General features: G+C 45.0%; 1 protein-coding gene and 1 non-coding gene across 2 annotated transcripts in view; both read right to left on the bottom strand.

Moving 5' to 3' along the window:
- The window catches only part of LOC118527111 (uncharacterized), a 71,807-nt gene that overhangs the window by 31,243 nt on the left and 13,120 nt on the right, over positions 1-27,444 (bottom strand). The window contains exons 4-8 of the mRNA XM_078074013.1: positions 19,199-19,714; positions 18,800-18,953; positions 16,755-16,846; positions 16,350-16,476; positions 13,258-14,146 (exon numbers count right to left, since the gene is read on the bottom strand). Coding sequence (XP_077930139.1) covers positions 13,258-14,146; positions 16,350-16,476; positions 16,755-16,846; positions 18,800-18,953; positions 19,199-19,624 — 1,688 coding nt within the window. The 5' untranslated portion in view covers positions 19,625-19,714. The remainder of the gene's footprint in view (positions 1-13,257; positions 14,147-16,349; positions 16,477-16,754; positions 16,847-18,799; positions 18,954-19,198; positions 19,715-27,444) is intronic.
- Positions 23,547-23,650, bottom strand: LOC118527132 (U6 spliceosomal RNA). The gene has a single exon (XR_004912978.1). It is a non-coding gene; the product is annotated as a U6 spliceosomal RNA (small nuclear RNA).

The following is a 27,444-nucleotide window of genomic DNA, read 5'->3' as shown; positions in this document are numbered from 1 at the left end:
CTTGGTTGCACTTCCTTATTGCTCCATTAAAAACCTCAAAACTGAGTGACTTAACGCAACAATCATTTCTCATATGATCTCACAAGTCTGTGACTGGCTGAGTTCTCCTGCTTCCTGTGGTGTCCTCTAAGAAGCTGGGATGGCTGGTAGTTGATGCTGGCCCATAGACTGGAAGCTCAGCTGGGATGTGGGCCTTGGGGTTCAGTGCTCCTCCGTGTGAGCGTCTCCCCATGGCTGCTTGGGCTTCCTCATGATATGAGTCGCTTCCTTAAGAGGTCAAGGCAGAATTTGCAGATGTTTAGGGCCCAGCCTTGGATCTTTGCCTAGCCATGCAACCAGTGAGCTGTGACGTTGAGGCTTGAAGGAAATCCTTCCAACTCCAAGCTTGTTGCTCTTTCTAAAGCAAAGGAGGGGCGCCTGGGTGGCTCAGTCAGTTAAGTGTCTGACTCTTAATTTCGGCTCAGGTCATGATCTCAGGGTCGTGAGATTGAGCCCTGTGTCGGGCTCTGCACTCAGCCGGGAGTCTGCTTGTGATTCTCTCTCTCCTTTTCCCTCTGCCCTTCCCCCTGCTTGTGAGCTCGCTCACGCTCTCTCTCAAATAAATTAATTTTAAAAATCTTTAAAAAAAAGCAAAGGAGCCCAGAGTTCGAAAATATTAATGCCAAAATAGACCTTAAGGATGATCTGGTTAAGCTCTTGTTTTCAGATGAAGCAACCGATGCCTGGGGAAGTCAGATCCAAGGCACACTAGTGAGCTAGTTAGTAGCGGACCTGAGATAGACCAAGATTCTCTAATTCCATCCTGTGTCCTTACTATATCTCAACAGATTTTTAAAAATAGCATTAGGAATATCAATATGCTATCCATCCAAATCATCCTATATTACAGCAAGTTAACTTAGGATGAGTATTTATTTTCTTCCATTAATATAACTATGACCACATGGCACAACCGTAAGAGAGCAAAGGAAAAGTCAGCTACCGTGCCTGGTGGCTCACTGTGATAAGTCACCTGCATTTCCTCTTCAGAGCAGTTTTGATTTCCAAGAACCTCATACTTTTTCCAGTGAATTCATTCAACAAACACCAAGAATGTGTCAGGCATTGTGTTAAAAGCACAAGGAAAGGGGCGCCTGGGTGGCTCAGTCGTTAAGTGTCTGCCTTCGGCTCGGGTCATGATCCCGGGGTCCTGGGATCGAGCCCCACATCGGGCTCCCTGCTCCGCGGGAAGCCTGCTTCTCCCTCTCCCGCTCCCGCGCCCCCTGCTTATGTTCCCTCTCTCCCCGTGTCTCTCTCTGTCAAATAAATAAAAAATCTTCGGGGCGCCTGGGTGGCTCAGTTGGTTGAGCGACTGCCTTCGGCTCAGGTCATGATCCTGGAGTCACAGGATCGAGTCCCGCATCGGGCTCCCTGCTCGGCAGGGAGTCTGCTTCTCCCTCTGACCCTCCCTCCTCTCATGCTTTCTCTCTCTCAAATAAATAAATAAAATCTTTAAAAAAAATAAAAAAAAAAAAAAAAAAAAAAAAAATCTTAAAGAAAAAAAAGAGCACAAGGAAAGGGGGAGCCTGGGTGGCTCAGTCAGTTGAGCGTCCAAATCTTGATTTCAGCTCAGGTCATGATCTCAGGGTGGTGAGGTGGAGCCCCGCGTCAGGCTCCATGCTGAGCGTGGAGAATGCTTAAGATTCTCTCTCTCCCTCTGCCCCTCCCCCACCCCGCTCACACTCTCTCTAAATAAATAAAAGCAGAAGGAAAAAATGAAAAATACACACAGTTCTTGGCAGATATGTAAACAAATAATTGCAGATGTGGTCAATGAGAATAGAGTGGAGACCGGTAAACAGTGCCTGAATGTGTCATCTTGGGTCTAACCTCTTGTAACATGCAAACATTCCTTCTGACAGCCCTCCGCTTCTAACCATTTACATGGCAGGGAGCTTACTAATTTAGAGAACAGTACCCTCCTTTCAGAGAGTTCTCATTGCTGAAAGTTTTTAAAATTAAAGCAAAAATCTGGGGCACCTGGCTGGCTCAGTGGGAGGAGCATGCAACTCTTGAGCTCAGAGTTGTAGGTTCGAGCCTCATGTTGGGTGTAGAGATTACTTAAAAATAAAAAGTAACCGGGACCCCTGGGTGGTATAGTCGGTTAAGAGTCCGACTCTTGGTTTAGCCTCAGGTCATGATTTCAGGGTTGTGAAATCCGCCCTGTGCGGCTCTGTGCTCAGCACAGAGTCTGCTATAAAGTTTCTCTCTCTTCCTCTGCCCCTCCCCTTGCTCACTGGCTCTGTCTCTAAAATAAATAAATCTTAAAAAAAAACAAACAGTAATAAATTAAAGCCAAAATCTGCATTCCTACAATTTCAACTCAGTGACCCTGGTCTTGATCAGTCCTTTTCTCTCACAAAATGCAGTCGTTCTTGTCAGCCCTTCGAAATACTTGAACACTCTCATGTCCCAGCGATCACCTACACAGTTCCATGATCTTATCTGAAGGTTGCTTCTGAATCTTGGACTGTAAGTGCTCGCTTCAGCGGCGCATACACTGGATCTTGGACTGTGAAATGTTTGAACTGACCGAGGGCCCTTGGAGGGTCCACAGTTCCTAAATGACCTCCACACTCTCCCATCTCTCTTTCTCTACGCTGCTCAGTTGTCTTTTGTCTTGAAAGAGAAAAAGCGTTGACCTCTCCTTTGTGGCAGAAATCTGGAAGGGAAAAGCTACCAGTGGTTACTGTAAGCTCTGGCTTCCTCCTTCCCCTTCCAGCAGCATGGTGGTCATGTTTCTCCCGCAAATGGTGGCTTTCTAGACCTTGCTTGCTCATTCTCGCCTTGCTTATTTTTGTTGCTGTCACTATGCTTGGCCAGTAGAGGGTGATCATACCTTGATTTCTCCTAGAACAGGGCTGGGCAAACTTCTCACGCAATAGAGCTGTGAAAACTTGCCTTTTTATTTTCCAGAAGGAGTCCGCATGTATATAGCATGTTGGGGAGCTGCAAAGACATTCATTCAGCTAAAGAAAACGAAAGCAGGGGCGCCTGGCTGGCTCAGTTGTAAGAGCATGCAATGCCTAATCTCGAGATTTTGAGTTCGAGCCCCACGTTGGGTGTAGAGATTACTTAAAAAAATAAAATATTAAAAAGAAAGAAAATGAAAGGAAAAGAGAATACAAGCAGAGTGATGTAGTTAGACAACCCATAGCTTAGAGCTGGAGCCCCGTGGCTATTGAGCCTTGGGAGTTTCGATCTGCAACTTGATTATCTGGAAAATGGGCAAAACATTACCTTTTCTGACAACTTTAAGAAATCTCTATACCCAGTGTGGCTCAAACTCACAACCCTGAGATCAAGAGTTGCATGCTCTACTGACTGAGCCAGCCAGGTGCCCCACCTTCTCTGACAACTTTAAAGCATTTGGATCACATGAAAGTGAACTAGCTCTGTAACTGACTATACCAACAGTAAGAGATTTGTAATCTTTAACATTCTTGGCTACAATACTATTTCTGATCTCCTCCCTGGTTTAATGTTACCCCCCATGCCTCCTTCCCCAGGGATAGATGTGGCTCCACCTATCACAGATCCTTTTTTCCAATTCTGCCCTTTCTGGAGAGAGCCACCTGCCTTCTCCGTATTAAGAGAGGGTAGGGGTGCCTGGGTGGCTTGGTCGGTTAAGCATCTGACTCTTGACTTCAGCTCACGTCATGATCTTAGGGTAGTGAGACTGAGCCCCACCTCGAGCCCCTAGACGGGGTCATGCTCAGCAGGGAGTCTGCTTGAGATTCTCTCTCCCATTCCCTCTGCCCCTCCCCTACCTCGAGCCTGTGCACTCTCAAATAAATAAATCTTTTAAAAAGAGAGAAGGTAAAGTTTCCTGCCAAGGCTTTTACAAGAGCAGGTTGCAAGTTGTTCCCCTGGTTTCTGGAAGAACCCGGAAAAAGTCGCATACTCTCAGAATAGAAGATCACAAAGGGCATCCGGCCCAGCCCTCCCCCATGCAAAATCCCTTCCTGTGCAGGCCCCCTGAGGCCCCCCAGCCATACCTGAATGAACTGATGCAGCTCTGGCTGGCTCCTCAACAAGCTTCTTTCTTCTGCCCGTGGCTCCCACAAAGGCTACTCCTGGTTGCGTAGCTGGTGCCCAGCACCCCCCAAGGGCCACCATTCACCTTATCAGGGAGTGATCAATGAATTGTATGGTTATCACAACTTGCCAACAGAAGGCAGCCGAGTAAGTGTCTCGAGGAAGGGGTGCCTTTTTCTAATTTGTCTGAGTCCTGGTAGTAGCGAGGCAGAACTGCTTCGCTTATCTGCCTTACTTGTTGCTGTATCGCTTTCTTTTTCTTATTCCTAGTACGTGGCCTCACAATGATGTTTGCTGAAAAGGATTTTTGTTTCTATGTCTTGGGACTCATGCAGACCAAACTGAATCCCTCTCGCAACCCTCTTTAGATATTTGAGGGCAAAGACCAAGTTCCCAGTGAGTTTTCTCCTCATCAAGGAAAACCCTTTACTGGACACATGAGGTGGTTTTGCTTTTGTTATCCTGCACTTGGACCGCTTCTCTTTTAAAACGTGGAATCCGGAACCAAATGTAGGGCACATGATAAAGATAATCCAGGTAGGGTAGAGTGAGACTACCACCTCCTAGGCTCAAGAATCCGGTGTGGAGGCCATGCTTTAGACTTGGCAGCAGCGGTGAGCACTTGCAGAGGTACACGGGTAGTTTGGGACAAGCAAGGCCCCTTAAGCCTGTATAGCAATTTCCATTATTCCAGAGGTAACCTGGCTCCTTGGAGGATTTGGGATTGCAAAGGGATGCGCATCAGCTGAGGGAAGGGGATCATCAGCTCCACTAGATGCCTGTGGACGGTTAACCATTGCACTTAGGCTGCTCCATAAATGTAGTTGTGGGATCGCGTGACTCACGAAGGGAGAATTGAGCTCATAAAGGAGAACAAGGGACAATGAAGTAGTGGAGAGAACCTGGTTGCTTGAGTCACACACTTGGTTTGAAAATCCAGCTCTAGGGGCGCCTGGCTGACTCAGTCAGTGGAGCATGCGACTCCTGATCTCGGGGTTGTGAATTCAAGCCCCGCGCTGGGTGTAGAGATTACTTAAAAATGAATAAGTAAACTTAAAACAAACACTAAAATCCAGCTCTGCCATTTATTTGGTGAGCCGCTTCACTTCCTGGGCCTGTTTCTGCACTTGTAAAACCAGGCAACTGTCTTTGCAAAGCTGATGTGTGGATTAGAGAAAATTCATGGTTATTATTCCTGAGTGAAGGAGAGAGAGGGGCTGAAGGTCAGCCTAATACAAGCCACTGACAAGAGTTTCAAGGAAACGGCCAAACATTCTAGAAAAGGGAGAACGAAGACGAGAGAAAATGCTGTTAAGAACACCAGTGATCGGGCGCCTGGGTAGCTCAGTTGGTTAAGCGACTGCCTTCAGCTCAGGTCATGATCCTGGAGTCCCGGGATCGAGTCCCGCATCGAGCTGCCTGCTCGGCAGGAAGTCTGCTTCTCCCTCTGACCCTCCCCCCATCTTGTGCTCTCTCTCATTCTCTCTCTCTCAGATAAATAAAATCTTTAAAAAAAAAAAAAAAAGAACACCAGTGATCTTTTTGCGGTGCGATTTAAGTGCTTGTGGAAGAGCTGAATTCCAGGAGCTTTAAGAGGGAGATTGGCGGCAGAGATGAGAAGTGGTCATGGTCCACTTGGTAGACAAATTTGGTAGCCAAAAGGAGAAGACAAAGTCAGGCAAAAGATTGTCTTGCTCCTTAAAGCTACAGGCGGGTGCTTAAACGCAGAACAGGTGCTGCGGGGTGAGGAGGAGCACGGAGGCACCAGAGAGCAAGGCCAGGGGCTCCAGGGAGCAGGAAGGACCAGACAGTGAAGCACGTCCCAGTGGCCTCAGGCCCCTGGGAAGGAACACAGGTGCCGGCATCTGCTGAGAGTGACGTGAAGCCGTGACCAGCATGGGGGTTTGGAGAGCAGGAGACACCTGCACCGGGAACCTAAGAGGAGGCAGTGAATAGGATTCTCCAGCAGGGTAAGGGTAGAAGACAGGTGGGCAGGTCTGCATGTTTCCCTCGGGCTGCTGTGACAAAGGCTCAGGAATGGAGGCAGGGGAGGCAGCCACCAGGTTTGACGCGGACTGCACAGAGTGGAAAGTTGAGGAGGGAAGCTCCTGGAAGGAACCCTGACCCTTGACTCTTGTGTGCCCTTCGGGCTGCTGTAAGGTTCTAGTCCTCTCTGTGCCCAAGGCTGATTTTAGCAGCTCAGGGCTGGAATCTGCCACAGGGCCCATCCTCCACAGCAGTGACCAAGCTCAAGAATGTATTGGATTCCTCCCCATTTCTGCCTGCCCTGTCCCTCACTTTGGTTCTCTGGAATCACTTCCTAAAATAATCACCTGCACACAAGCCCTCACCTTAGGTTCTGCTCTCTGGGGGGCCCAGGCCAGGCCAGTGGCCCAGGAAAGGTGAACTTCCCCTGAACTGGGATTTCATTGTGAAGATCAATGCAGAAAAATACATTTTCCCCCCACATGTGCCACCTTTTACTTACTTCTTTAAAAAAAAATTGCTTATTCCACTGTTGCCCTGGAAAGCAAGCAGGGCAGGAGTCAGTATTCCGGAAGGACCCCGAAACCAAAGCAGATAGAACACTTTGTGCCTTGATTCTGGTCTCTAAAAAGGGTGAATAAATGAATTATTTAAATGAGACAAAGTAAAAAAAAAAATCGAATGGAGTGTGTTTCACTATTATTATGCAATAGCAAAACCAGGTTATCGGGTGAGAGGTCACAGTGTGAAGGTCTGAACTATCAGATCACATGCTGACCATTAGGATGTTTAGCTTTTTCTGAGTTTCATAAATCGGTCAAAGGTTGTACTTTAATGGTTCCATCTTCTGAGAAAATCGTGTTTGGGGGAATCACTGAAAGCTACTTTACGCCATGATTTTTTATCTGGTTCTCCTCCTTCCGAGAAGCTACCTAGAACTCCAAGCTCCCGTGAAGGAGGACACGTTCATCTGCGCAAGGAGGGCCGCCTGCGGGTCATGGTTCCAGTTTTTACCTTTGGAATTATGCTTTTTTGCCTCATCTGAAATGTGTGCATTTATGCAACCAAGAGTGAGAAAAAACAAACGCCAACCTTGCGACCTAGAGGTGATAATTTATTGTTTTACCATGACCCAGAAGAGAAACGACATAAAGAGATATTTATTACAATTCCCCATAATTTCCTTCCCCATCTGCTCTAACACTCGTCAGATACCACCAGCCTCCTAAAATGGACCACTGACTATAAATGCATTCAGTGGTACTTTGCTGCCATTTCTCATGATGGAAACTTTAGTCCTCCATCAAGTTTCCAAATTATTTCCAATAGAGGAGTTCCCTAGCTTTTTAAAAAACAAACCACTTTTCCTCTAAGATTCCACTATTTATTCAAAGAAGCCTTCCTAGAAAGGTTAATGAGGATTCTAAATGAACAAATTCAATTTAAAAATCACTTACTGAACATCTACCAAGCATCTGGACTCTTCTAAGACTAGTGAAATGAAAGGCCAGGTTTCAACAGCAATAACTTAATTCTGCGGGTACACAAAGACAAGTTTCTTCTTTTGGTCTAATTTATTCTAAACTAAGAAACTAGGGTCTGACAAAACAGGAAAGGTTTGTCTTATCCAGTCTACAGAAAAACAAGACAATGCCTGAGTTAGCTCTCTATATAGATTTAGGCTTATGATGTTGACCTGGTTGTAATAATCTATATTTAACTACAAGTTAATAAAAATACATATGTTCATTTTAAAATAATCGCTGATTTTGCTTACAACGCCCCCCCTTAACCTTAAACTCATATTATTTTTAGACCAAGATTTTCCTGCACAATCACCGTCTGTTGCCCCCCCCCCCCCAATCTATTTGTTCTCACGGAAGAACCCCTGCTACTAGCAGAAGCAGCTCTAAGCCTAACATGCTTTGTCCTTGCTAGGGCAGAAAGAAACCTTACCTAAACTGTTCAGAGGCTGAGGTGAGGGGGAAGGCAAGCGAGCACTGTCCAACACACCTGAGTTGGGGCGACTGCAGCTGCCTAGTCCCTTCCCTGGACCCAAGGAACTTAAAACCCAAGTCTGAAACTGGAATGAAATCCGAGTTTTAATGCCACCTTTCACTCACAGGTCTCATTTTTTCTTCTTAGTATCTTAAAACACTTAGCCTCACTGCTTAATGAGTGCTTCTGGAAGGGAGAAAGTTTGACTTTAAGACCAATTAGCTTTGCTGACTACTGTGTAACTCTTAAATGAGCCATGATTCTTTAAGTAAATGGAGGGGAGAAATCTTAAAGACTTTTTTTTTTCTTACTGTTAAAATAACATTGTTTAGAAGTCAACCTAATGCCTCTCCTTACCTTCCACTGTTTTAGGATAAAGAGAAAAACATGAGGTTTGTGGTATCCACCGTTAAACAGAACCGGACAATATGAAAACTATGTTCTCATGTTAAGACATTCTGTCAAATGAGATGTCCAAAGTGTTTCTCCAACTTTTGTGTGACCTGCAGAACTGGAGATGGCTTAGCCTCCCTATAACTTCAAGTTTGCTTTACAAAGCTTTGAAAAGTAAAACAGATAATTTCATCTTCAGATAGAATAAAAAATTAATTTGAGTAGCAAAATAAGTAACTGCTTTTAAATGTACAGTAGTGTGTCCATTCTAAAAACAAAACCTAAACCTATGTTAGGAAAACTTTTCAAATAATGCTTTTTATTGAATTCTCCAGTAGTAGTTGAAATAAAAATCTACTCTAACTTCTACGAAAAGATCTATTTATACCATTTAATTTTCTCTTCTCTGATTCTACGTTTCACTTTGCAACCTGCAGACCTTCATGGTTTCCCAAATGGGGAACCCAGCCCCCTCATAAATATTTCTGAGAAATTGCTCAGAGTGGGACACACAAAAAATATGGCTCCTCTGGCAAGTATTGCTGTCACCGTTTGACTACGTTTTAATACTGTTACTCCAATTCGTGTAACCAAATCTTCCATGAGGATGGTAGGATGAACCTGGTTAGCTAGCTTCTGATGAGGACTTCAGGGTGACCAGACCCTGGAATAAAAGGTGATCAACTCTAGGGTAAAAGGGAGGAAAAAATTCCTTCATAGCTACAAATCTTCACAAGCCTTCCAACAGTCATGGGGAAGGAACAATCCGGGGAAGTGAGTGGGGGGCAGGGAAGGTACCCAGGAGTACAGCCAAAGGGAATACTACAAAATGCTTCTCCAGCCTTGTTAGAAAAACTTCCTGCCATGCCAGGAACTGGATGCATCTGTGCCTATTTTCCAGGAAAGGGCCCATCTTGGTGCTTTGCTATCCCAAATTTCCTAAGCATGAAGATTAATTAGTGGGGGAAGCGGGACTATGGTTTCCACAATCTGGTCAGGTTAAGTGGTCCACTGGCCTTCCCAGGGCACCCCCGCTCTCAATTCACGGAGAAGCCCCCCCCCCCCCCCCCCCCGCAAGCTCAGAGAATCCATTCTCTTTGCCTGGAATGGTGAGCTGGCAGCTAAGGGGTCCACTTCCTGGCTTTGAAGAGAAAACGCCCAGGAAGCTGCAGATGTTTCTAGGAACCATTCCATTCTAGAGCCCTATTAACCTGTCTCTCCTAAGGAATCTCTGAATCTCCTCTCCTGATTTGGTAAGCACTAAACTATGAAGGTTTTCTCTCATTTCCCCCCTCCTCAGGTCTGTAAACTGACTTTTTGTCTATACCCACATCACCTCCTTCACTACTCACTCCAAAACTTTGCTCTTTTGGAGTGACGTGTTCTGTCAAATAGATTAAAATAAAGTACATTATCTGTTTACAGGGAATACAGAGAACTGGGTCAGAGGTACAAAACATGGACACTGACATTGCGGTCATACAAAATATATAGAAGTACCCAGCATGAACAGTTTTTGCCTTCTTTTTAGCATTTCCCCACATTTTTTCTTCTTCTGTGGATCCTCTGGAGTTAAGATCGAGCTTCCTCTGCAGTGTTTCTGAAATTCATTACATGATTGGAACATACTGACAGAATTCATTTTCTGTCCAAAGCAACGAGTGGTATACATGAAAGTTCTCCTCACGTACAGTACTAATAAAGTTTATTTACAGCGTAAGCTTTCTGATGCTAAGGGCTGAGATAGGATGGAAGGCTTTGCCATACGTATCGCATTCATGAGGTTCCCTTCCGGAATGAATTCTCTGTTGTATGTGAGATGTCAATGGTCACACACGTCAAACACGGCAAACTCTCTGTACAAAGTTAGCACAGTCTCACTTTTATGCCTTGAATAAAATACTAAGTGTCTTAGCCTATCGAGATGCCTCATATTCTGAGATCTATATTCTCAGGCTGTAGCTTTGTCTGCCAAGCTGGAGTAGAAACAAATTCCCCAGAATCTGAAGGATTTCACTTCTCTTCCTGGCAGGTTTATTTAATAAGGTATTTTCTTAAAAACCCTTCAAAAACTTCCATTAGGTCAACTAGCATGCTAATGGTTAACTACGGAGTACTTCAAGCCCGTCAAGAACTTCTGAACGTCCCGACGCTAATGAGCTGTGGTAAGCCCTTCTGACCATGACCCAGTTACACTTCGCGCTGGGCAGCTGATAAATGGACGTGACGTGAATGGTTTTAATAAACAGCCCAAGCCTGGCTTCTTCAGAAAACGCGTTTTCAAATGGCTGCTTGAAGGAGTGCATCTGTCGAAGACCTGAGGCAACCACGGTGCCCACCCCATGGTTGGCACAGGACAGAAACGCGAGGCGCAGGTTGCACTGAACTTTCAAAACACAAACGATGACTGCGTGATGGCAGCATGTAGTTGCGGCCGAAGAAAGGCCCATGTGGAACCAACCAAAGTTCACTGCCTCTCCAGAACAGTCGGCACTTTGATTGGTGCCCGGGCTGAAGCGCCTCGGTGCTCTCAGGGCTTCCCGGGGGCAAGTCTCTGCTGACGAGCACCAGCAGGTTTGTGTGAAGCCTCCACCGTGGCTCACTTTTTGAAGAAAACCTTAAAAGCACTTCTTCCGCCTTCATTTACTATAAAAAGCCATTAGGTATACTCTTCCGGAGCATCTCCTGTTGTTCTTAAGCCGGATGGATGGAATTCTCCCGGGCACCAGGGGACTCCCTTGAAGTTTCTGCAGGGGACACTGATGGAACTGCTTAGAAGCTCCAGGTGGTTGGTCCCAGTTATGGAGAGAGGCCAAAGAATCACTGCTGCGCACAATTTTAGTTTGGTCTGGAACTGAGGCCACAGCTGCCCCCACCTCACTGGTTCCCCATAAAGCCAGGGCGTCTGGTGGGCTTGAGTTGTCGGTCAGGGAACAACTGGTGAAGGATGACAGTTTTAGTCGTTTCTTGAGGGAAAAACTCAAACTCTATGTGGGGTTCTCCCATTAGGCAGAGTCTTCAGGTCTGCTCTTAGTCTAAGTTCCTGCAGGGCTGTGCACCATCATTTGCACACTCTCACGAGCAGAGACCTTTCTCCCCGAGTCCCTGAGGACTGCCTATGATGCCCAGGATACCTGGCTCTCCTGCGTGTGTATCTGAAAACCGTCTGTCACTAGCTTCTAGGCAGCCGATTGCTTCCTCCTGCACAGACGACGGAAAAGACCAGTTTCCTAGCCTCCCCTCAGTCTTCAGGGATGAGAAACAGAAAAGACTGTGCAGTTCAACTATCATACAACCAACCACATCTCAGCTTGTCAATGAACTTCCCAGAGCAACACACACACTGGGGAATTGCCAGCTGACGGTATCAAACGCCTTTGCCAACATTCGGGAAAGTGTGGGGGGAAAATGCACTCTACACCTTTCCTTGTTCTGAAAAGCAACAAAATCCATGTCTTCTGCACTGTATTATTCAGTCACAAATAACTGAGAAAGTGCCTAAATGATCATGCTGTTCATCAGCTGACTGAAGAGAATTCTGGCTAAGATCTTTCGCCCCAGAAAGATGTCAAGATACGGCCTTAGTAAAAGTTCCTATTTTTCTGAAGATGATGACGAGAGAGTCGTTTCTGGCATTCCGTGGTTATTTACTCACAGATCTGTGTTTAGAAAAGTTTATGCAGGCAGCTACCCAGCGGCTTTCTTTTACACTCAGGATAAAAGGAGCGTCAGACCCTGGAGCTGTAGCATGCTCAGACTCCGAAGGTCCTCTTCCAAAGCTGGGCCAGGCAACCCTACTTCAGGTACTCCTGATTCACACAGACTTCACCGTAAGCGTAGAAGTCCTGGTAGAAGTCAGGTGTAACGAGTACCTCTTCCGTGTTCAGCACTGTATCCAGTGCTGTCGGGACACAGAGTGATCCCCTGATGTTCGAAGCATCTCTTTGGGGAGGGGGCATGATGAAAACTTTCATACACGGAACAACGGAGGATTAAAAGACAGTCTACAATCAATCAAGTGCTAACTTGTGGAGAAATGCATTTTGGAGTGCAATAGTGCTTTTGGGATTTCGAGAAGGGAGAGAAGGGTTTTGAATCATTGTTGCCATTTCAGTAGAATTTATCTCAGCGATGAGGATAGAACCATCTACATTTGTTGGAATCCTTTGGAACTGTAGACTGGTGCACATACCCTCTTTCAGGAAGAGCTAGAAATCTTTGGTTTGATACCGATCAGCACAGTCCTAGATTTCTATAGCTTTGGCAGGCTACCAGTGATCGTATATAACTTATCGTATATATAACTAGTTTGAGCAGCATGTCCCAATGCAGTTTGTTTTAACGGTTCCTTGTTTTTGAGAAATAAGGTAGAGCAAGATGTTGGCCAAGTAGGGCTTGTTTGCAGCAAGCAGCTTTAAAACCCCAGTATTGCCTTCACGGAGCCAATCTTGATCTTTCAATTCTATGTTGTGGTTGCTGAGTCCGAGAGCGCCTTAAAGGTATCCTCATTACTGAAAAGCTTGACATTTGACTGTATGTGTGCTTTTATCTTGTATGGAAATATCGTGCGGGTTCTCCATAGGACTAGCTTTTCCCTGCAGGGGCCGTATGGAAGGATTACATGCCCACAGACAATGCAAAGGCGGAACACTGCTGATGGAACTACAAGGATCCTGAAGTGTGATTTTTTTTTTCCTTTTAATCCGTTGAGGCCTTCTTTTTTTCCCCTCTGTGGGCACACATCTCTGAAGTAATTCTGGAAACAAAAGGGGGAAATGGCTTGTTGACGAATTCTCACTTTACACACAGCTTTTCAGGAATGCGCCAAACGCATCGAGGGAGGCGGGGCTGTACTCAGAGGCTCGCTCCCTGGTGTGGATCCTGTGATGCAGAGTGAGGGTCGAGCTCCGGGTGAAGGCCTTGCCGCACTTAGTGCACTTATAGGGCTTTTCTCGGGTGTGAATCCTCCGATGCAAAATAAGGTACGAGTTTCGGTTGAAAGCTTTTCCGCATTCACTACATTCATAGGGTTTCTCCCCTGTGTGGATCCTCTGATGTTTAGTAAGGTCTGAGCTCTGGCTGAAGGCCTTCCCACACTCGTTACATTCATAGGGTTTCTCTCCAGAGTGGATCCGCTGATGGAGAATGAGATTCGAACTGTGACTGAAGGCTTTGCCACACTCGTTACATTCATGAGGTTTCTCTCCTGTGTGGATTCTCTGATGCAGGACCAGGTTTGAGTTAAGACTGAAGGCTTTCCCACACTCACTACATTCATAGGGCTTCTCTCCAGTGTGGATTATTTTATGGCGAATAAGGCTTGAACTCCTCGTGAAGCATTTCCCACATTCATCACATCTGTGGGACTTCGCTCCCGTTGGAGCTTCTTCAGAGGCGTTAAAGTTTGAACTCAGACTGAAGCTTCTTCCCAAACCTTTACCCTTCTCCCTTGGACCTCTCTCTCCCGCGGTGGGTTTTTTTTCCTTGACTGCAGCTGGCCCCGAATCTCTTTTTTCTCTTCCTGTTTTTTCCTCAGGGTTTCTCTGCTGCCTTTCTACTGTTCTGCCCTGCTGTTCACGTTTTTCTCCAAAATCTTTCTGGAATCTTCCTGTTGTCTCCCCACGTGACGCTGAGTCTTCTGCGATTTCAGCCTTTGAGGCTGACTCCTCATTCTCATTCCTGTTTTCACAACCTGACACAATAGAAAATACAAATGGCACCATTTTCTTTTGAATATGTGGGTTAATCAACTGACACTGTTTTCCTGGAAGCTTCTACATGCCTGCAAAATGACCTCACAGTATTAATCGGGGATAAAATATAAGAAAAGCAGGGGGAAAGAATCGGGACAACATGGAGTAGAGTTGGGGAAGGAGAGGGTGGGCTGAGTGGGAGGAGAGCAGAGGGAGCGCAGGGAGAGGATGGGAGCGCACATGGGGGTGGGGGAGTGAAGAGCAGAGGGAGCAGAACCAGTTAGGGAAGGAAGGGAGGAGGAAAGAAGGAACGTTAAGAGGTCACAATTCACAGTTCTAGGATTTGGTTACCCAATTATTAATATGAAGGAATATATGTTAAAAAAATCATGTTCTGTTTCTAATATTAAGTAGGAGTTTGAACAAAGAGAATGGACAGGTCCCTCCTAGAAACGATAAGCGGTACTAGCCCACAAAGGCAGGCATATATATAGTTAATAAAGGAAAAGCGAATACTCCGATTCTGGGAGATTTTTAACAAGGCCACGGTTAGTGGACAACACAGGAGCTCTCGACTTGGCAGGTCACTTGGGTCTTCAGACACAGGAGTCTCTCTCCTCCAGCGAGAGCAGCAGAGCTGACAGTGCTCAATTATCAGAGTGGAGGGTGAGGAAGTTGATTGGGGCATTAGTAAACGTGACTAAAACCTTCACTGACAGACCACTGAGAGTACCTGAGAACAGAAAAGAAACTGAGAACAATTCTGGATATGGCCCCTGAAGGAGATGATGTAAAAAACCAAAATCTTACAAATGCGAAGTTGATCCTGTCTTTTGGCAACCAGCACATTAAAACATTGGAATACATCTTTATTGTAGTCTGCTAGATTCTGTGTGTCATTATTTTTAAATTGAGAGTGAAAATTGTTCAATGAACATGCACGTTTTATACTTGTCTAGATTTATCTAAGAAAAAACCCAAGTTATTGCAACTCTATTCTTTATTTAGTTGGCTTTAAGAGCCCTTTCCAAGTGGGTCTGCACTATCCCAAAGAGGCCCCCGGATGCAACCACGGAAAGCTGAATAGTATCTAAGCCCTGACTTTAGTGATGAAATCGCCGTAAATACCGAACCAACCGTAAGAAGAGGAAATCGGTCCACTTCTTTTGAATTCCAAGCCAAGGTCCTTGGTTATTGGGATAATTCCCAGACTGTCTCCAACTACTGTTTGCTTTTTGAAGTTATCACGGGGTAGGTAATAGCCAGCTAAGAAACACAGATCAGTTCTTTGGCTTAATTTTCAGAATCTGGTCCAAAGAGCAAGTACCAAGAAACTACCACCTGGTTAGGTCTATGGTTCAAAACAAAACCTGAGGCTTCTTTAGTAACTCTGTGTCTTCAGTTCCCTTCACTCACCCTCCCCCTGTCCTCGTAGGCAGAAGTCTCTCTGTGGACATCCCATGACACAACTTATTAGAGAGCTGCTTTGCAGTACTGTCTTCTAGGGATTGAGGGAAGGGGACAAATGGGAATGTTTGTCAACTGGGTCACCTTGTCTTATCTGGTTGATGCCTCTGAGAGCTTGTTTTTGTTCTTACTACATGTCCAGGAGCAGAACTGTCTGTACAAGATCACCGTTAGGTTTGGAAACGGGGAGTCCTGATCGTAAGGGAGGTCACAGGCACAAGTCATGAGTAATTACACAAAGCTGTTGTGGAGCAGCGCTCACAGGATGGAAGAAGAAAGCAAGCCCATGGAAGGATGCCTGTTAAGTCCAGGAATGCGGTCCTAGGTTAGGATTAGACTGATGATGATCAGGTCTCACCCGGACCTCTATAATAGGAAATACAGATTCTATCCCCTCGACAGAGGCACCTACATTACAACCGATGGGGACTGGAGACAAATCCTAGCTATCAGAGTGGTCGAAGAGGCGAGAACTCAGAACATAAGAATACTTCTGATTTCAAACAGCAGAAACTACCTAAAAGTAAAAAAATCCACTTGGAATCAGGGAATCACGGTATCAGGCTTTGGGGTTTAAATGAACACAAACGTGCTCCTTCTCTATCTGGCCTGAAGAAAAGGGGCTCAGCAGTCTCTCAATCCTTGTCAACTCTCAACTGAACACATCAGAGATCCCACAACTAACGAAAAAAAGACGCAAAACAATCTTAGACAATAATCCTGCATCAGTCTTACCCTGGGAAAACACGTTCCCATAATTCTCCTGCCTGTTGTCCCTACTGAGATTCCTCCGAGCCAGGTTCTGACATCCCCATTCCTCCAGGATGAGGGACACGGCCATGTCCTCGATCTTCACCATTGCCTGAAATAATATGAGATCCCCACACTCAGTTCTCCCACAGCTCAGGGACAATCCCATCACCCAAACTTGGAGTCAGGGACAGAGTTGACTGCAAGCCTGCAGGATGCTGGGAAAGAAAAGGGGATCATGCCAGGCTCTGGTGGATGGGGAGGGTGGGAGTGGGGCTAGTCTGTGGGAAGGGGCATCAAGATTGTGTCCGGGGTGGAGAGAGCTAGAAGAGCTCCAGGAAGAGAGGCGGACACGAGGGTCTCAGGAAGGCAGAGGGGCCCACCGCTCACCTGGGAATCTGCCGTGAATAGTGCAGATGCCATCGCCTGGTCTCTGGGACTCCCCTCGTGATGAGGGGCAGGAACATGGGTGGCAGGGAGAGCTGAGGGAGGAGAAAGGAGCTGTGAGTAAAACCAGCTCTGCTCTGGGCCTCCCCTCCAAGAAGGGCCCGGGGCACTCTCTTTCCTGCCCAAGCATGTTTGATGTTCAGTGTTCAACTACAGAAACTCTAACGAAGAAAAAATATGACCTCTGCTTTTCCAAGTCACAAAAGGGTCCTTAAAATCACCTGATCCAATCCCTTTAGTTTAAAGAGGGGGAAACCAAACACCGAGAAAGTAAATGACTTGCCTAATGTCACACGGCTAAGAATGGCAGAGCCAGCATTACAACCTGGCTTCCTATTCTTCCTTACCTACAGAAGTGGGTAACTTCCGGTTCATGATTCAAGTTGGGCTCACAATTTAATTTTCTCCAGTCCAAGGATCAGTACCAGAGCATCACAATCTCACTCAGTTGCAGAAAATATAACACGAGCATTAACAATCTTTAGTAGTAATATCTTGAAACACAGGGCACAAAGGTGGTCTTTTCTGGCCATTTTTGGTCCTCCTACTTTTCACCCTCACTTAGCCACGGTTTTTTGATTAAACGTATGTGTGGTTCAAATGTCGATGAGACACTAGTACGCATAAGTGTGGGTCGACACTGATCTAATACAAGACAGTCTATCAGACGATCACACAAACTACAGTGTGTAACAACAACTATACAAATTTTTAAACCACAAAATTAAAATCTTCCCTTGCCAAGTAGTATTAGATTTGGTAACGTTACTGGATAAACAAAGAAGGTTACTGAGCTGCAAAGACATAAGAGAAATGAATTTGAAACTGAATTACTAAACCTTGTAACTATTTCAGACGTAGAGTTATAAAACAAGCTAAAGCAAAATGTGCAGAAAGACCGAGTATCTAGCATCTTAACCTTCCGAGAATTAGGAAAGACTCTGGAAGAGGAGTAGTGCTGGGAGGGAATTAAGGATAAATGCATATGGCTGAATTCCCTGGAGAACTATTTACTAAGTATCAACTGTATGTGCCAGGGGCTCTAAACCTGCTATTCTGGTGCCAGGAAGTGCTAATCAAGCACTGAAAACTACAATATTCTCCTCAATGTTGATTTCCCCCCTGTGGAGTGTGGAGAGACCTCGCAAGCCCTGTACAGGACATGACTGGGACTGGATGGTCAGTGGTGGATCAGTCAGCACAACGCACTGATTTACAGATTCCTCCAGAATGCACAGAAGAGAATGTTTTCTGAAGCTCTAATATTCCTGCCTTAAATGTCAGCACAAATGAACACAATGATTAAGGAACGTACCTTTAGCAACGCTTATTGAACAATGGGACTTTTAATATGGTCTTGTTTTTACTGATATTCTATGTACCTACTTTGATTTTTAAATTGAATAAAGACATTGTTAATATTTCCCTCAAAGGAAAAAAAATTTAAACTGATTTTTATGTATAACCCTGAAATGACATTTCTCCTATTCCTCAAACAAAAACAAAGTATTTTCTTCCATCCTTTTCCCAGTTTGAAATTTCTGAAAGCTAGAAAAAGAGGTTATATGACAATTTTATACATTTTAAATTAAATGAATTTAAAAAAATGATCCTTTTCAAGGTAACTTATGAGATTAACCAGAGTGTTTCAAAACCCAGGCTGGTAAATATATAACCTCTTCCCAGCAATTTCTTGTAAAAAAAAAAAAAAAAATCTGCTGGACGTTCAAAATGCTAAAAATTCCAAGAATAATGTAATGCCCATCTAAGTTCATGATGTACATTTCATTTACCTTCTCAGTAACATTAACTCCTTAGGCTGGTCTGTAAGTTAGATTTCCCCCAATATTTAGTAATAATGACAATAATGTGTAATGATAAAAACACAAGCATGCTTTTTTTTAAAAATTACAGGCCCTCAGCAACACAGAGAGGGCACCCCCATCCCGAATAGTTTGCTTTTCCCCACATGAAACCTTGCTTCTTACCGCGTGACTGTAAGAGGCGAGGTTTCCGAGATGAATGCTTGAAATGGGACTGGGTGGCCTCATGATGAAGGTCAAAGCTCGAGGACTCCTGCACTGGATCCAGAGGCACCATCCCCCTTGCGAGCATTTCAGGTCCGTGAACTTGACCTGGGACCTGAGGACAAACAGGGTGGGCTTGTGGGTAAATCACTTTTTAAATGGGAATTTAAACAAACAAAAAGATGGTAAGCAGACCAGTGGATGCAGGAGAAGGAAGCCAGCACACCTTTCAGTACCCAAGCAGAGGATAAAGAGTAACCACAAGGACAACTACGGCCAGCTTTAAATTGTAACTTGCTCTTTGTTCCAGCCTTAAAGCCCATGCGCTGCTTACACACAATCGGTTTCACCTCTTCTTACCTGCTGTCCTGATAGATCAAGCTCCAAATCTTCCAGAAGGGTCACGGCCTCCTCCCCACTATCGGGACGGTATTCCTGCAGCCAGACTTGGAGCTCCTTGGGCAGGATGGAAAGGAACTGCTCCAGCACCAGCAGCTCCAGGATCTGCTCCTTGGTGTTGATCTCCGGTCGTAGCCACTGATGGCAAAGTTCTTTCAGTCGACTCAGAGCCTCTCGAGGCCCAAACGTGTTCTGGTAACAGAAGTGCCTGAACCGTTGGCGGAAAATCTCTGGGTCGGGAGGAGGCGTCTCCTGCAGGCTGGAATCCTGCCCCCACATATGGTCTTCTTCATCTTCCTCTTCTACCTTCACTATTACGATCCCATCCTTCTCCTGGGCAGCCTGTGGGGACAGACCTGTGGCTTCCCTGGACTCTGCAGTCATCATTCAGGCTCAGGGGGCGGACTTGATCCAAATAGGGTCTGGGCTCTCCTTCCTGGCTTAGGAGATGTTTGCTGAAATGTTTCAGTGCTGTTCCTGACACAGTAAACAGAATTATTAGTGCCTTTATGAAAAGTGACCTGTATTAGCACTTCACACAAGGCTGCACATCGAAGCACTGAAAACACCTCTGAAGAGCAAAAGAAAAAGCCTCCAGAGGCACGCTGTTTTCACTGTCACTTTATATATTAAGGTTTGCAGAGGGGTTCCTGGCTGCCTTTGGTCGGTAGAGCAAGTGACACTCTTATCTTGGGGTTGTGAGTTCGAGCTCCACATCGGGTGTAGAGATTACTTAAAAATAAAATCTTAGGGCGCCTGGGTGGCTCAGTCAGTTGAGCATCTGCCTTGGGCTCAGATCATGATCCCAGGCTCCTGGGATCGAGTCCCACATCGGGCTCCTTGCTCAGCAGGGAGCCTGCCTCTCCCTCTGCCTGTCGCTCCCCCTGCTTGTGCTCGCTCTCGCTCTGACAAATAAATAAATAAAATCTTTTAAAAAAAGTTATTAAAAATAAAATCTTAAAGGGGCACCTGGGTGGCTCAGTCGGTTAAGCATCTGACTTAGGCTCAGGTCATGATTTCAGGGTTTTGGGATTGAGCCGTGCTGGGCTCCCAGCTCAGCAGGGAGTCTGCTTGTCCCTCTCCCTCTGCCTGCCTCTCCCCTCGCCTGTGCTGTCTGTCTCTCAGATAAATAAAATCTTAAAAAAATTTTTTTTTTTTTCAGAGAGAAACCTCCAATAGGCCAATTCCACCCTCGGGGTGTCTGCCTGAGTCCAAACACCTCACCTCCAGGGGCGGCAGGTTATGACACCAGGCTTTTACGGCACTCAGCCCAGCAAGAGCCGAGTGTCAGCAGGGTGCCAGGCACCAAACTTCAAGCAGTACACGCATCATCTCATTTCCTCCCACAACGGCCCTAGCAAGGAGGCACAACCGCTGGTGGTTTTTTTTTTTTTAAAGATTTTATTTATTGATTTGACAGAGGAAGATAAAGCGAGAGAGGGAAACAAGTAGGGGGAGCGGGAGAGGGAGAAGCAGGCTTCCCACTGAGCAGGGAACCCGATGCGGGGCTCGATCCCAGGACCCTGGGATCATGACCTGAGCCGAAGGCAGACGCTTAATGACTGAGCCACCCAGGCGCCCCCGCTAGTGCCACTTTACAGATGGCGTGTTGCGACTGACACCAACACTCTCCCTTGGTTTAATGCCGAACTGTCCCATCTCACCGAGTGTGTCCCAAGGAAAAAGTGGGAGCCTCCCTCCCCCACACAGAGCTGCCAAAGTGCCCTCATTTCACTTGCGCAATTTTAGGTATTGTGATATTTCCCAGTTTATCTGAGACGAGGTATGTGGAATAGTGGATTATTTTATCTAGCTTGAATGAATCCTGCCTTCATAAAAGAGACAAGTACGGGGGCCGGGCAAACTGGGTGAAGGGGGTCAACTGATAGATTCCCAGGTCTAAGATAAATAAGCCATAGGAATACAATGTCCAACGCGGTGACTAGAGTTAATAATACTGTGTTGCATATTTCAAAGTTGCTAAGTGATCTTAAAAACTCATCACAAGAAAAAACATTCTGGGCGCCTGGGTGGCTCAGTCAGTTAAGCGTCTGCCTTCAGCTCAGGTCATGATTCTGGAGTCCCAGGATCGAGCCCCACATCGGGCTCCCTGCTCAGCAGGGAGTCTGTTTCTCCCTCTGACCCTCCCCGCTCTCGTGCTCTCTCTCTCTCTCTCAAATAAGTAAATAAAAATCTTTAATTAAAAAAAAGCAAAAATTTGTAACTGTGGTGACAGACGTTAACTAGATTTACTGTGGTGATCATTTTGCCCAAATATCAAATCATTATGGTGTATACCTGCAACTAATATATTGTTATCTGTCAATTACAGCTCAAAAGAAAAGAAAAAAGACAAGCAGCTTAAAGACTCTGGAAGAGAAACTACAATTTGAAGAAATACTAATGGTACAAACACACGTGAAGAAACAAACGACACAGAGGAAGCTTCTACAGAAAGGTTTTACTCACCCAGATAAGGAGATAAAAACCAATGTCAATCTAAATCAAACAAGATGTCAACCAATAAGTGACAAAGCTACTTCAGAAAAAAAAAAGTGCAAGGAAAGACTATTAGGAGAACAGTTGTATGCTGGGAAATAGCCTCCACTGTTCTGTAATTTTAACTGCCAAAAATGATACTAAGTATCCTGGAAAAACCTCAGCATCTATACATTTGAAAAACTTGTAAATATTTTCTACTGTTTAAAATCTTCCAAATGAAGAATTTTATGGACCTTAAAAATCTGTTTTTTAAAAACATAAAACACCTTTTGATTAGCTTTTTTTATTTTATTTTTTTATTTTTTTTAAAGATTTTATTTATTTATTCATGAGAGACAGAGAGAGAGGAAGAGGGAGAAGCAGGCTCCCAAGGAGCAGAGAGCCCGATGCGGAACTCGATCCCAGGACCCTGGGATCATGACCTGAGCCGAAGGCAGATGCTTAACCATCTGAGCCACCCAGGCGCCCTGATTAGCTTTTTTAAAAGTAGGCTCTACGCCCAATGTGGGGCTTGAACTCACGACCCGCAAGATCATGCCCTATCGACTGAGCCACCCAGGCACCTCACCTTTTGATTATCAGTTTTTAAGAACAGGTGATTTGGGGTGCCTGGGTGGCTCAGTCGTTAAGCGTCTGCCTTCGGCTTGGGTCATGATCCCGGGGTCCTGGGATCGAGCCCCGCATCGGGCTCCTTGCTCTGTGGGAAGCCTGCTTCTCCCTCTCCCACTCCCCCTGCTTGTGTTCCCTCTCTCGCTGTGTCTCTCTCTGTCAAATAAATAAATAAAATCTTAAAAAAAAAAAAAAAGAACAGGTGATTTAAAGGTATGGAAAATGGAAATGTACTAGCTGAATTTCAACAACCAAAATTTAGCATGGTGGACAGGACCAATCATGAGTTACTAAGCCGAGCTGACAATGTGTTTCTTCCACCTGAATTGACAAATCTTTGTGAGGTATCTTTTCAATTCAACAGCACCAAATTCAAGCTTTAGAGACAGAGCATCCAATTGCTGTACCATCCAAAGCCAGAAATTTTATTTATCTTTTTAATTTTTTTGAGGGGTTGAGCTTCTTAATTTCATAAATCAGTGTCCAGCCTGGCCTCTCACTGCCAGGCCTATTTATCTTTTTTAATTAATTAATTAATTTTATTTGAGAGAGAGAGAAAAGAGTGAGCACGAGCTAGGGGGAGGGGCAGAGGGAGAGGGAGAAGCAGGCTCCTCACCGAGCAGGGAGCCAGACATGGGGCTCCATCCCAGGACCCTGAGATCATGACCTGAGCGGAAGGCAGACGCTTAACGGAGGGAGCCACCCAGGTGCCCCTAAAGTCATGAATTTTATTTTATTTTATTTTTTTAAAAGATTTTATTTATTTATTTGAGAGAGAATGAGAGAGAGAGAGAGAGAGAGAGCATGAGAGGGGGGAGGGTCAGAGGGAGAAGCAGACTCCCCGCTGAGCAGGGAGCCCGATGCGGGACTTGATCCTGGGACTCGAGGATCATGACCTGAGCCGAAGGCAGTCGCTTAACCAACTGAGCCACCCAGGTGCCCATGAATTTTAAACTAGCAAAGCATTTTTAATTACATGGCTCTCATTAAAAAAGATTATTAGTAAGTGTGGGTGGAAAAGGGATCACATGCATTTAAAGGACAAAAATTATTTTTCAATAGCACAATTTAATGTATTTTTTGTTTTATTATACAAAATGCTGGGAAAATAATACATGTATACAATTTTTATAAATAATTTTTACAGATAGGAATGTGTGTCCAAAAAAAGGTTTGGAGATGACTGTTTTTTGGTTTGTTTGCAGCAGAACGCTTCATGAATTTGCATGTCATCCCTGTGCAGAGGCCATGCTCATCTCTGTATCATTCTAATCTTAGTGTATGTGCTGCCGAACCAAGCACTGGAGATGAATGTTTTAGTGGCAAAGACTATGATTTTAATCTGACATTTACCACAGGATTAGTTTTTCTATCTTACTTTTTTGTCCTTAAAAAAATTAAAATCCTTATTAAAGTAGCAGACTGTGAGAAAAATAAAAAACGCTACATCCAAAAAGGCTTTCTATATAAACTGAGAGAATGTGGGAATTCAGTCATTTTTTTCAATGATTTTAAGCTGGTAAAGCCCAGTGCAAACCATCCTCCAGCCCTTCCCGCTGACTTCCTTCAGACCCCTTCTGCACCCACCCTCCTTGCTGCAGTAAGTATGTTTTTCAACTTCAGAGCAGCTTTAGTCAAGTCCTTCCAGCTACAATCATCCAATTTCCTAAACATCTCTCCAGATCTACAATATGCAAAGTGTCCTCCTAGACTGACGGGAACACAAAGATGAGAAGCCTGATTCCTATTTTTACACAAATAACTATAGTACAAAGCAGAATGTGCCAACCGTTCTACAGAGGTTTCAATACCAGTGCTAGAGAAGCCCGAGAAGTAACTGATGTGTCAACAAGGCAGCTTCTAGCAAGAGGCACCCTGGAGCTTGGGGCATCAGAATAGCCAAGACCTCCCTAGGAGCGCTTCCTCCATCGGAAGAGGCGGTGAGTCGGCAGTCCACGACATCACTCCTTTGGCTAGCTAGCTTCTTCCCAACTGGAGGCTAAATAATTCCTATGAACCTTAGTTTCTCTAATTTCATTCTGAAAAGTCAAAAGAAAGACTACCTTTTCCTGCTACGCCTCCCACAATTACTTCCCATCACCCTAATTCAGGCTCCAGATCTCCTGCCTAAATTGGTGACAGGGTCCCAGTTTCCCCAGCTGCAATCTCTCCCCAGTCGAAACGAATAACAAACTGAGGAGGTCAGTGCACTATTGCCAAAGAATGCTTCTGCTCATTCCCTCCTTCCCCTAAATTAGTGTCAGTGAATCCTTGGTATCTACCAATTTCGTGTTCAAAGAACACACCCTACTCTACTTTTCCAGTCTTATCTCCGAGTAGTGATCCCCCCATATTTCAGCCTATCTGACCATTCATGTTCCTGACGCACAGGGTGTGATGTTCCATCTTCACGTCTCTGCTGTGCACAATTTCCCACCGTTACAACTTTGTTGGTCAAATTTTTACTTACTTGTCAAGATGTAAAATCTCTTCTGACACTCCAAATTAAATAAGGTACCTTCCTCTTTTGAACACCCTCAATCTTGCTTTGTTCCTATTTATGCCATCTATATTCTCCTTATATTATCATTATTTGGACTGCAGTTCCTATCACCCCCCAACTAAATTCTAAGCCCCTCAAAGACAGAGAGTCTTCTTTGTACTTATCTGTTACAAGACCTGGCAGTTTAATTCCATTAAATTGAGTAGAAGAAATAAGAACTACTCAAAATACCACCGCTCCCCCTGCCACTTCTTATTTCCCTTTAGTGGCAATTAGCGATCAGATACTCTACTAATAATTCAATTACTAAAGCCCAGAATCTCACCTTCCTGGATTCCTCTCCTTACATGGATTCAGTCTCCAAGCACCAGGGAGAATGATCTAATTCCATCAAGTCAGGCTTCCTCTCTTTGCTTCCCTGCCTTCAGTCCCCTCCCTGCTACTTCATGTCCTACCTTACTATGATTATTCTTACAAAAACTCTATGGCCTTCCAAGAGCCACCCTCCAGTACCTGGTCCCAGTTTCCCCTCACACTTCACTGTCCATCATCGATTTCTGCTCCTCTCGTGCGTGAGCCTTTTCCATCCACAAAATGAGTATCTCCTAAATAGGCCTTGGATTCTGATCACCTTCCTTTACTCACATCACAAAGTCTGGGATTTCCTCTCCCAGTCTTCTCTGCCTTTTCAAATCCTCCGTATCCTTCAGCACTTAGCTAAAATGCCACTCACCCCTCACTGCTGTTCAATTCAAGAACATTCACTCCTAGAGGCAAAACAGTAAGAGCGGATGTTCACTGAGCACTTTCCATGGAGCAGATATTAAGTCTTTCACGTAACAATCTTAGCAGGTAGTAGCTACAATTATTATCGCACTTTACACAGACAAAACTAAGGTTTACTGATGTTAAATGACACCCAAGGTCATACAGCAATTAAATGGTAGAGCCAGGATTTGAAATTCCGTCTGTGGGACCCCTCAGTTCAAGCTCTAACCATCATTCCGTCCCAACACCTGGGGTAAGGAAGAGCTTCTGTGTACACACAGATTCTTTTTAAGAGGGGGGCCTATGAGGATGACCACCCAGGAATGGGCCTCATCTGCCATCTGCAGTTTTCACCAGAGAGCGGTGTGGCTAAGGAGACACAGCAGGAGATGCGAGTAGGAATCACCTCAAATCTAGCCGGGGGGGACCATCCAACAGGATAACTGAGCAGGACTGGTGCGGAAACTTAATCTCTATTTTTATGAAAATTTTACCCTGTCTCGGCTATACAAAGGAGGATAAAGGAAAGGAATCTTTTTTCTTTTTTAAGATTTTTATTTATTTATTTGACAGAGAGAGAGACAGCAAGAAAGGGAACACAAGCAGGGGGAGTGGGAGAGGGAGAAGCAGGCTCCCTGCTGAGCAGGGAGCCCGATGTGGGATTTGATCCCAGGACCCTGGGATCACGACCTGCGCCAGAAGCAGACGCTTAACGACGGAGCCACCCAGGCGCCCCAAGGAAAGGAATCTTGATTTGTGTCCCACCTAGGCCAGAGTTTTAAAGAGTGCGTTACTTTTTGGGGCGATTGGCTGACTCAGTTGGTGGAGCATGCAACTCTTGATACTAGGGTTGTGAATTCAAGCCCCACGATGGGCACAGAGCTTGCTTGATTTAAAAAAAAAAAAAAAAAAAAGAGTAGATACTTCTCGAGTCAATGGAACTCAATAGGAAGAGACCAAAGAGGAAGTGAGACACAAAGGGACAGAGATGAGGGCACGGGCACATTCCCTCTTCCCCAGTTATGACAGGTCCTCTCCCCCATGCGTCAACATTTCTGCTCCTACTCTGAGAAAGAGAAAAGTCACAACAGCAGTGGAAGGGCTGGATTTTATTTTAGGTTTCTCAGATGATCTCAGCAAACAATCTTTTCTCCTCTCACTAAACTTCTGGCCCAACTGCTCTCTGCCAAGCATCTGCCATGGAAGTCCTTATCTTTCTCTGCAATTTAATTTTTCATAACTTCCTCCTCAACTGGACCACTGCTAAGGGTATGTTTCTTTGTTTCCTTTTTCTTTTTTTAAAGCAAGCTCTACTCTATGCCCAAAGTGGGGCTCAAACCTACCAACCTGAGAACAAGAGTCATCCGCTCCACCAACTGAGCCAGCCAGGAGCCCTAGGGTAGGCTTCTTTGTACCTCTTAGACCACTTAGTATGATTCCTTGCAAACATTAGTTTTTAAGAAGTAATTGATTGAATTTACGGTGTTACTATTTTTGTGCCCACTCATACAGCACTCAATACTGCCCTCAAATCAGCCCCAGGGCCTACCTGGAAGAGTTTCAATAGGCTGTACCACCACTCACCAGCCGATAATTTTAGGCAGATTAATTTCTCTCTCTGAATTTGTGCAATGGGGATAAAAATCGTTATTTTCCTCACAGAGTTGTTGTGAGGATTACATGAATTAATGTATGTAAAGCACTTAAAACAGTGTCCGGCATTTGGTAGGCACTAGATAGGTGCTTTAATTTTTTTTCAATAAACAGTAAGAGATGTAAGTGTGCTCTACAATTTTCAGCCCGCTTAAAAGACTAAGCAACAGGA

Source organism: Halichoerus grypus, chromosome 6 (genome assembly GCF_964656455.1).
Source record: "Halichoerus grypus chromosome 6, mHalGry1.hap1.1, whole genome shotgun sequence".
Classification (NCBI taxonomy): Eukaryota; Metazoa; Chordata; class Mammalia; order Carnivora; family Phocidae; genus Halichoerus; species Halichoerus grypus.
This window is presented reverse-complemented; position numbering and strand designations above follow the sequence as displayed.